This window comes from Lagopus leucura, unplaced genomic scaffold (assembly GCF_019238085.1).
Source record: "Lagopus leucura isolate 7727_CA_CO unplaced genomic scaffold, USGS_WTPT01 Super-Scaffold_100076, whole genome shotgun sequence".
Taxonomy (NCBI): domain Eukaryota; kingdom Metazoa; phylum Chordata; class Aves; order Galliformes; family Phasianidae; genus Lagopus; species Lagopus leucura.
In genome coordinates, this window is record NW_024962316.1 from 19,265 (window position 1) to 29,448 (window position 10,184).

A 10,184-nucleotide genomic window follows, 5' to 3' on the forward strand; every position below is an offset into this window, starting at 1 on the left:
AAGCAAACCCAGGTGAGAAGATGATGCTTTATTTGTGTATTTACACAGGATAGGAATTCCATATTTCCTCGCTGTTAGTATTTTAGATAAGAAAAAAAATGCTTCTGTACATAGAAAATAGTCCTGCACTGTTACTGAGACATGAAAGTGTTGCTTGGATTGATTCCTGGGTTGTGCCAGAATAAGAAACTGCCTTCCCCATGCCAAGTTATCCCAATCTGCAATCTGTACTAGGACAGGAACAGAACATCCTCTCCAATTAAGCCAGTGATGGTTTTCCACAGTAGCACATAAGAAGTCAATTGGCTTTGACCAACCCTATCCCTTCCTTCCCCCTTCTACCCAATTTAATTTGTTTCTTCTGTAAAGCTTCCAGAGAAAGAAACCCTGTTACCACCTTCCAGAGACTCCAGGGTTAACAACTTTCATTTAGGAGATCTTGCTTAAATCCAGCTGCTGCATTGCTCCTCCTAGCAAGGAAGATAAAGTGCTGTTTTAGAGGGCTGCTTTACCATATTCAGCAGATCACTGAAGTAGAAAGCAGGCAGCAGAATGGCTGGCTCTAGATCAGGATTTTCAGAGGATGTTTCCAGCTGCAAAGCACACTGTTACTCTGACACAAGACAGAACGCATTTTTCTCAACACCTCAACGCCCCCCACTTGTCTTGGACCCTAGCGCACCTCAATATGGAAAACATGAAAGGTTTGGCCAACTGAAATAACTGCCAATAATAAGTAAACTCCATTGTCTGCCATGGTCTCCTGGCCAAAACACTGCCCAACAGCATCTTCAGAGTCACAGCTCATCATGGGGAGTTTTTGCTACAATCACGAGTTTCGACAGTTCAAAGCGGAACTTGCCTTCCCTGTGAGACACTACAAAGAGAAAAAACAAGTACAGGATAAACAGATGGTAAGGTATAAATAAAACAGCTCTGCTGGTTCCCTTCCAGGATGATAAAAAGCCAGCAAGTTGGACACTGACGTTCTTTACATGCACAGTACAAGCACTCTGTGATAAACCCATTCTTCCCTATGCCAATTAACACTTAAACAGGAAGGGGACCTGCAAAATCTTGCTGCCAACTATGGATCATGAACACTACACTGCTGACTCCATAATGTGCAGTGTCTGCCTCCATGCTGTCATCTATTGGCTTTAAGCTTAACTGCTCATCTCCTGGTAGACAACCAGGCTTGTCTCCCACACCAGGCCCTTTTTCATGTAGTTTTCGCAGTCACAGACCTGTCGTTTCAGTGATTTCGAATTCTTCCTGTTTTAAGGGGATGTCACTCTGTGCACCCACTGCAGCTTGAGACTGAAACAGGAAGGAAAAAAAGCTTATGCAATTGAGGTAATCTAAGAAGCTAGTGCATCTAAAGCAAATAAACAACATCACATTTTGAAAATGAAAAAACTTGTCTTTTAATAATGTGGAGTGAAATAACTACATCTGCAAAGGAAATCTGAAGGAAAATTCCTGGCTAGGTTTCCATTTCCTTTTAAACCACAAACTAGCAACCTTCAGATGACTGGAAGTCGAAGAGATGGAAGAATGAATTTGCTGAGACAAATCAAGGTGCTCCTTGTCCTGTGCATCCTGGCAGGATGGTGTCTTTTGGAGCCAATGACATTGGCAAAACCAGCAGTTAACCCACAGCATACAAGGAGCAGAAATTAAATAGTGCTGGAGGGTCTTTCTGCAGACACTCGGTCCTGACTGCCACCACTCTCTAATTAAGGGCATGGTGGAGTATTTTTTACTGGACAGATGTCTCATGAAAGTTTTCAATGTTCAACCCACATTTTACAGCAGCTTCCCACATGCCTATATATCAGAGTCATCAGCTTGGACTTACATAAGCCATGGCGTATTCTATCTTGGCTCCTTTCACTTCTGATTTAAACTGGGTGAAGAAGAGGTAAGACTTCCCTTGGGGCCTAAAATAAGAACACAGCCTTTGGCATCTAAAGCAGGGAAAGGTTATAATGGGAGGTGAGATCATAGGGAAGGGTCAGGCACAGTGGCACTCTGGTTCTTGGCTCTCTCTAGGCCACAAGCATTAGAGACCATCCTGCTCTGACTTTCCAGTGAAGGGGCAAATCAGACAGCTTCTTCTAATCCCTGCTGTTGGTAGAGAGGGTGGAAGTGTAGAGGAGTGGCAGGATACACAGCTCCCTCCCTCCACAGCCATCTCTAGCTCTTTTGTAGCTTCAACTAGTATAGTGAAGAAATCGGGGAAGAAACATCACCTGGCTTGTGAGACCTCCCAGAGTCACAGCAACTCCCGGGAGAGGAAAGCCAGGAAGCACCATCCCTGCTGCCACAGGGAAGAACCCTGGCCAAGCCGCCACCTGGCTTGTTGCTTTTCAGGTTAAACCACACACCTCCAGACAGAGCAGGAGAAGAGCAGGTTGTCTTCACTGACTCCAATGTTCATCTGCCATTGCTGCAGAGGGGAAAAGCCGCAACAGTTAATCTTGAGAAACATCTCCCATTTTCCAACTCATCCCCGCCTCCTAGGTGCAGGAGCACCACTGTGAAATTGCAAAACATAATTACAGAACAGCTGTTGATGGCCCCTTCTATTTTGTTTGCACAAAGCAGGAGCCCTGGTCACTCTTTCTCTTTTCCCCACAATTTCATCAGTGCAGTTATAGAAAAGAGTACAAGTCTCATACCATTTTACAATAAAATAAAAGGACCTGGTTCTATGCAGAGTTTCCTAAAAACTAAGGAGTTACTCCTCCAAGGCCCTTCCTACCTACAGGGGCATGAAATGATAACTCTGTTCTCCACTGAAAGCATTTGGCCCCAAGATTCATTAAAACTTACAAATGTCATGGCCTTGTGTGCCACAGCACTGTTGCAACACACAGAGGACGCTTCCATTAAAGAAGCAAACCCAACAACGCTATTTTTGCTAACACATGGTGTCGGAAATGGTGCCACCATCCTCCCTCAGCTCCTGGGCCCTGGAATCAGCTGATCACAAAGGAAACCACTTCCTTCTTGTAGAAAAAGAAGTTTCTTGTCCTGGCCACAACTAAACCTAGGGGACAAAATGATGACTGACCAACTGAGGCTTCTGGCAGAACAGCAGCCTTTTATCTCTGAGGCACATCAGTCTTTCCCAGTTACTACTGCTGTCAGCACTGATAACAACAGAATCCTGTTCTGTGCAGCCAGACTGAGCGCAAAGGAAGAATCCAAATTGCCCAACTCACCTCATTTGTTCCTCCCTGAGCAGAGTACGTGAAAGTGCAGGTGTAATCTCCCTGGAGAAAGAGAAGATCAGCAGCCTGGCCATGGAGTGACAAACTGTGTGAATCTACCTGTTCAACATCAGTACTTCACCAACATGAGACATGGGAACACCTGAGAAGGCCACGAGGGGTGTGGGCACAGAGGATCCCCCACTGGTCTGACTCTAGGAAGAGCCCCAGTATTGGTGGGGGCTGCAAAGCCCTCATCCAGGAGGTGCTCTAAGGGTCTCAACAGAACCCTGAGGATCTGGGCTAGGGAGTGGGCAGGAACCTGCAGTTCCCATCTCACCAGATCCCCTCAGCACACCCTTCCCTAGAGACTCCTCCTTCCCTTGGAGCCCCTCACTTTCCCTTGAAGCATCTCCTTCCACTGAACCCCCCTCTCGACCCGGCCTAGGGAGTTCTTGGTCACAGGGATCATCCCACCCTGGTGGCGACACATTTCCTTCAGCTAGTGGCCATTCTTTGGCGCCCCAGACCCCTTTCTCTTTGGAGACCCGATCCCGGTTCCTTCCTTCCTAGAGATCTCATTCCTTTCTAGTCCACCCCCACCTGAAGGCCCCTTTCCCAGGCATCGCTCCCACAGCAACCGGCCCAGATCCCCCACCTCCCACCCCTGTCATCTACCACTCGTCCCGCCTTCCCTGCTGTCAGCCAATCCCCGTGCCAGGAGCGAGGAACGACATGCGTTCCCACCAATCAGCGAGAGACGCGTACACTCTCCTCTCCCCGACCCTCCTCTCCCCTTACCAGGCTCCGGGAGAAAGAGTGAGCCTCTCCGCCGGGCCTCACGTCGAAATCAGCTGTGCTTGCCTCCTCCGCGGCCCGGACCGCTAAGCATAGCACGGCGGCCGGCACCACCGTGGCCCACAGCCACCGACTGCTCCGACCGCAGGGCGCCGCCATCTTGAAAAGGAAGCCCGCGCTACGGCGGGCGGAAGGGGTCAGCGCGGGCGGCGAGCGGTTAGGGGGCGCCGTGGCGGCCATCTTGTGTGTGGGCAGGGAGCCTGGGCCGGGACGTAGCGGAGTGAGGGCAGGGACTGCGAGGACTGTTCACGACTGGGACAAAGAGCCATTAGGATACGGGACAAAGTGACGGCGTCTACATGGACAGCGCCCCTGGAGCCATCCCGCGGGCTGGCCATTTCAGGGCTGTGTGTTCCCCTTTTTATGGCCTTGTGTTTGCTCTCAGAGAGAGCGAATCCCCACGGTATTTGATAGACACAGAAATAAGCAGCAGAAGGTGAAGGAAGTTAAGGTTTTTTTTTTCATGTGTGCTGCAGGTTTGCTTTGATAAGGAGTTACTTTATAAAGAGCTAGGCTAGGAGGGATAATGTTTGAGTTAGAGAGCTGCAGTTGTGGCCAAAAATCTCAGAGCTCTGGCATTTGAGATTCAGATGGAAGGAAAAGCACCTGATTGGGCTGTAGGCATCCCTGTTCTTTGCAGAGTGGGAGAAGATGGTCTTTAGAGGTCCCTTTCAACACAAACCATTCTGTGGTTCTATGAAAGGGGCAGAGAAAGCTCCTTTCACCAACCAAGAAAAGAAAAAAAAGAACCTGCTACATTAGCCATGCCTTAGCCCCCCTTAGCAGGCACAGAGTGATTAGCTATGCCATTTTTAATTGTTTCTCACACAGACAAAAGCCCCTTCCTGAAGGAAGCATCCCTATCCTCACAGCAAGGCAGGGGAGCAATCCCAGTGAGTGCCATCTTCCTTCCAGTCCAGGATCTCACAGCAGAGGAAAGCTGGCCTGGTTGGCCACCCCACAGTGGTTGTTGGCTCCCTTCAGCAGGCGGATGTAGCCCTGCTCACCCCACACCTCTGACCAGCTGCAGGAGGAAATGGAGAATGAGCGCATGTGCACTCCCATGGCACAGGAAGACGTGTCACATGTCATGGGATAGGGATACTCCTGCTGCATCTTTGACCTCGTAGAGGAGCAGTGGACAGGCTGAAAGTGATGGCAGATCTAAGCCACTTCTACCTATTCTTTAAGATCCAGTAGCTCACATTCTTCTTGCCCTCCTGGCTGGTACCATAGCCCACAGCCAACATCCCATGGTTCACCTTCTGGCTGCAAAACATACTGCTGAAGATGCCTGGAAAGAACAGAACTGAGTTGTCCAGGCTCTGACCCCGGTCAATTCATCTCCTGGAAAAAGGAGGGTGGCTGATCTTATTCCCCTTGGGCTGGGTGTCCTGTGGGCTCTGCTAGGGCTTGGCTGCCCAGCCCCACAGCAAGGCACAACTGCCTCAGTCTACCTAACCACACCTCTCCAGGTACAGTTGATACCTGATTTGTAGAAGTGAAAGAAGAAGCTGCTGGCATCCACTGCCACAGACACAGGGCCCACAGTTGCCACTGCCTGCTCCAGTGCTGCCTCACTGCCCTGGGCCACCAGCCAGACTGTGGAGCAGTTGGCCGCCCTGTCCCCAGGGTTGTATCGGCAGCTAGAGGTGTCCTGAGAGCAGGGAGAAAGCAGTGCCAGGGCTGGGACCCACAAGCACAGCTCTATCCCTGCTTGCCCACCTTCCTGCTGCCCCTTACTGTGGCCTCATAGGGGTAGACGTGCTCGGAGTTCATGCCACCACTGTCATGCACATACTGGAAGGCACGGGTCATGTAGCCACCTTGGCAACCGTTGTTGCCCAGCTTCCAGGAGCAGTCGATGAGGTTCTGCTCACTCAGCACTGCCAGCTTCCCCGTCCAATTAAAGACAAGTCCCTCCAGGGCCCCTGTGGCACTGAATGCCCAGCATGATCCACAGTGCCCCTGGGTGAGAGGGAAGTGATGGGGGGATCACAACATCACTCCAAAACGTGATGGAGGGTGACCCCATAGTGTTGCTTTCCAGCTCCTCATCTGCAAAACTACAAGAAACTGCAACAGCCAAAACTATAGGACTGCTAGGTTTCACAGAATTCTGGCCCTTTGGAGGATGCAGTCTCTGGTTTCTGCTGCTGGCACCCATCCTGTGGCCCTGGACAGAGCCCCCCACGTGCCTACCTGGTTCTTTACGGGTGTCACGTAGCCTCTCACCCTCCAGTCCACTTCTGCTGGGGTCTTCTGAGCTGCCGATGCCTGGAAGGTCAGTGCTGGCTCCTCATGCTGCACTGGAGTGAAGCCATTCAGGAGTTGGTTGAACTCCTCGTCCATCTGTAGGTGCATATGTGTGTGTGCAGGGCCACCTGCACTGCTGCTCCCCATGGGCAGGTTGCACCCCAGGGAGCACCATCACTCCAAGCAGAGTAGGCTGGGGGCACCTAGCCCTCAGATCAAGTCCTTGGAGGAGGTGCAAGTACCAGGTCCCCGTAATGGTTCATGCCCAGGCGGAACGTATGCTGCCCCTGCGACTCTTCCCAGTTGTGCTGCTCTATGCGCCGTAGGTTCTTCTCCCAGACCTCCCTGCGGATGACTTCAGCCTCCTGTCAAGGGGCAGAGCAGCTTGGGGCCAGGAACAGCCCCCAGGAGCATCAGAGGGGCCTTCCCAGGTATGGACCCTTCTGAAGCTGACCCCAGGCTGTCAGGCCCAAGGGAAGCTGAGCATGGCCAGGTCCTTCCGCAGCTGGTGCAGACGTACCCCAGGGTACTCCTTGGCATATAGGCTCTTCCACCCTTCCCAGGCCTCCTCCAGTGCAGGGTCCAGTGCTGTGATGTAGCCCAACAGGGCCAGCAGCAGCCCCAAGGGCACAGTCATGGCTCTGAACTGAAGGGAAAAGCAAAAGAAGGGATGAGGTAGGCCTGGGTAGAGCCCCATGGTTACTCTACAGCCCCTGGATTGGGCAAGATAAATCCTTCCAAGTCTAGATTAAAGATGAGGGGAAAGCAGAGAAAGGCAAGATATACATTTGTTCCTTCAGCTGGATCAACTTTTGTATGGACATGCAGCTGTTTTGACAGGAGCTTTAGAGGGTCTTAGCTGTCTGTCCCTTTCGTGGTATTTAACTGTCCTTTTTAGGAGAGGAATGAATGGCTTCACAAAAAACTGGAGCCCCATCCTGTTCCCTGAGTGGCAGAACAAAGCAAATGCAGACAAAAGGGCAGTGAGAAAAGCAGGTACAGCAGCACCGAGTGCTGCTCCAGGGCCACACTGGACACATTCCATCTGCCACCATGCAGCAAAAGCCCCTTTACCCACCTGCAAACCTGTCCCGACCACATTATAGTGTTTGTCCCCAGTTGTGCCTGGTAGCAGCTCAAGCACCACGTCCCCCACCATGGAGGGACTTGCAGGCTGCAGACAGTGGAAGCCGCTGGCTGCAGACACACCATCCCCACTCCTATCTGTCAGCTTGGGTGGCTCTGGAACACCCTAGTTTGTCCACCCTTCCTGCCTTTCTATGCTCCCTACAGTCTCTCCACAACTTTTATTTTCAAAATCCCTTACTCAGGGCTGCTGCATTTCTCTGCTGTCACACTGCCTCATGCTCCCCACCCCCTTCCTACAGCAGCACCCACCTCATGCATTCCTTCCTGTTGACTGCACCACTAACACTGAGACTGCATGTTGGCATCTCCAGAGAAACGTTTGCCTAGCGGCCTGAGAGCTGCAGCCAGCCCTGAGAGCAGCACCAGGAACAGGGATAAAGATATCTGCAATGCTTTCTGAAAAAAAAAAAAAAAAAAAAAAAAAAAAAAGGGGGAAAAAATGCACAGACCTTTCCCCAGGTTGTGCCTTTTGTTGGCTCTGCACAACCCTGGCTGAAGCACAGATGCATGAGGGAAGGTCAGAAGGGAAGAAAAAGGACTGGCATGAATGAGGCTGGGGGCCAGGGGGAATGCCTATGGCTCAGCCTCTGCATCCCAGTTCAGAGCAGCTTTGGGACTCGAGGCAAAACACAGAGCCCAACACAGCAAGAGCCACAGCTGCTGGGCTGGGACAATGCTGTTCTCACTTGAAAGCCAAGGGGAAGCTGCAACAGCCTCTGAGCAAGGAGCTTGAGCTAAAACCAGAGAAAATAAGTTTGTTTCTACACAAGGAGGAGGGCAGCACTGCAGTGAGGATTCCATGGGCTTTGGAGCAAAGCACTGCATCTGCCCCAGCTAAGAGGCAATGGGCTGGAAGCAGATGTGTGCATGCTTCTCCAAAAGTCCTCAGTGAGGACACGCCATGATCAGTTTACACTTTGCGTTTTGCAGTCTGACTCCCCCAGTCCCCCACCACTGCAGCCATTTGTCTTCCTCACACTGCTGCTGCACAGCCCACGCCTCCTTTGATGGAATCTGATGAAACGTATTTTGCAGCAAACTCAGCCATCCCACAGGCACTACTCTGCAGAGCAGCAACAGTGAGAGAACAGCACCCAGGACTGTGCCCTGAGCTTCCACTACTGCAGCTTTGAGAGAAAGAGCCATCACCACACCTTTATTCCCCAACACTTTAGGAACGGAGATGCTAAGAAGCTTTCCACTCGACCATCTTTCAGAGTAACAGCATCTAGCTGAGCTAATTCTGTAGCTCAAGAAGCAGTTCAAAATGACTTATTTTTGAAACAAAACATCTGTTCTCCACATCCTACACCTAAAAATAAAACTCCACACATTGGAGTTTCATGGGAGAAGTGCCTCCCAACAAACTCAGGCTTAGTACTGAGGAAGAGCGCCTTCCATCCGGCCTCTCCAGCATCCATCACAATGCCCTCCACTTCCTGCAGCCGTTACCACTTGCCCTCACAGGAAGTTAACTCTGTTCTATTGCAGCTGCAAATCCTCTATCCAAAAGAGCTACTTTGCTGCTTCATACTCCAATTCCCTGTCTCTCAGGACAGCTAGGTGGAAGCCTTCTATGCCATCTGTATTTCAATCTTGTTACATATAGAAAAACTTGGGTTTGTAGTGATTTTCCAAGTTAATGCCTCTCAGGATCTCAATACCCAACAGAAGAAAACTTTATTTTTTTATGGCACCAAATAATCCTGCAGCTTCAGAAGCAAGCTTGGAGGATCAAAGCAGCTGGCAGATAAACTGTTCATCTATAAAAGTTTAAGAGTGCATTGCAGACATTTTAAGAATACTTGTTCTTTTGGCACAGGAAGAAAACACTTGAGATTAAGACTTAAAATAAGCAAACCCCGCAAAATAAAGCTTCTTACCACGTACCGGCACCCACCCAGCTGTGAAGGGAGTGACTCTTTGTGAGGAAAAGCATACCCTTCTCTTAAGGAAGCTTCAGAGATGTGCAACTTCCTCCATTACCTCCCCTTCCGCTGCTCCTCAGACCTCAAAGATACACCAGAAGGTACTAAGCAGAGTGCATGATCGAAGCTAAAGCATGACCAAGAGAGCCAGGTGAATTCCTGGGCAAGAAATATGCTCACAGCCATATTGAGAAAACAAAATCCTCCAGCTGTGAGATGCTTTGCATTTAAAATGAAAGTCTCTAGCTTACATCCTCAGGGCATTTAATAGCAATTTAATTAATGCTCAACTCTAATACAGAAAGAAAAGCAGCAAAGCCAGGTTTTGTAGGCCTTAAGTGCCACAGAAAGCAAGCATGGGCGAGTATTCAGATACTTGCAAAAAGCAGCTCTATGCCCAGCACCCACGCGTGTCCTCCCAGCGTGGGATCAGAGCTGCCAGTGCTTGCAGATGAGCTGCCAGGCTGTTACTTGTGCCACAGAGCAGCTGCAACCCCAAGAAGTCAGAGGGAGCTGGGATGCTGGGTGAGGTTCCTATCTCCACGGCTGAGGCTACTTGCAAGCACGGGAAGCCTCCCTCCAGGTCATGCAGTGCCTGAATGGCAGAGCCAAGAACAGTCCAGGATTCCCAGCTCTCCACCCTGCAGCATCTTCAATTGCTGGATCGTGCTTCCTTTGAGGAACATCAAGGCTTTAACATTCTGTCCGCTGTCTGACACAAAAACCAAACAAAGCACTTTGCTTTTACCATAAAAGCAGCTTTACCCGTTGTAAG

The 10,184-nt window shown here is 50.4% G+C and overlaps 2 protein-coding genes across 4 annotated transcripts; both read right to left on the reverse strand.

Moving 5' to 3' along the window:
* Positions 1-13: 13 nt before the first annotated feature.
* On the reverse strand, positions 14-4,190 carry MYDGF (myeloid derived growth factor). Its single transcript, XM_042887267.1, has 6 exons — positions 4,020-4,190; positions 3,231-3,281; positions 2,391-2,452; positions 1,862-1,943; positions 1,248-1,320; positions 14-877 (listed from the first exon to the last, which is right to left on the reverse strand). The coding sequence occupies exons 1-6, from the start codon at positions 4,173-4,175 to the stop codon at positions 798-800; spliced, it is 504 nt and encodes a 167-aa protein (XP_042743201.1). The 5' UTR covers positions 4,176-4,190; the 3' UTR covers positions 14-797.
* A 642-nt stretch (positions 4,191-4,832) lies between these two features.
* Positions 4,833-10,162, reverse strand: LOC122188710 (procathepsin L-like). Of its 3 annotated transcripts, XM_042887234.1 has the most exons (9): positions 9,372-9,389; positions 7,731-7,877; positions 6,853-6,978; positions 6,575-6,697; positions 6,279-6,428; positions 5,820-6,044; positions 5,565-5,733; positions 5,256-5,370; positions 4,833-5,100 (listed from the first exon to the last, which is right to left on the reverse strand). In XM_042887234.1, exons 2-9 carry the CDS (start codon positions 7,737-7,739, stop codon positions 5,001-5,003), a joined length of 1,017 nt encoding a protein of 338 aa, XP_042743168.1. In that variant the 5' UTR covers positions 7,740-7,877; positions 9,372-9,389; the 3' UTR covers positions 4,833-5,000. The 3 variants fall into 3 exon arrangements, with proteins under 3 accessions (XP_042743168.1, XP_042743170.1, XP_042743169.1); XM_042887236.1 differs by lacking the exon at positions 7,731-7,877 and having other exon boundaries at positions 9,365-10,162; XM_042887235.1 differs by lacking the exon at positions 7,731-7,877 and having other exon boundaries at positions 9,372-10,160.
* Between the last annotated feature and the right edge of the window lie 22 nt (positions 10,163-10,184).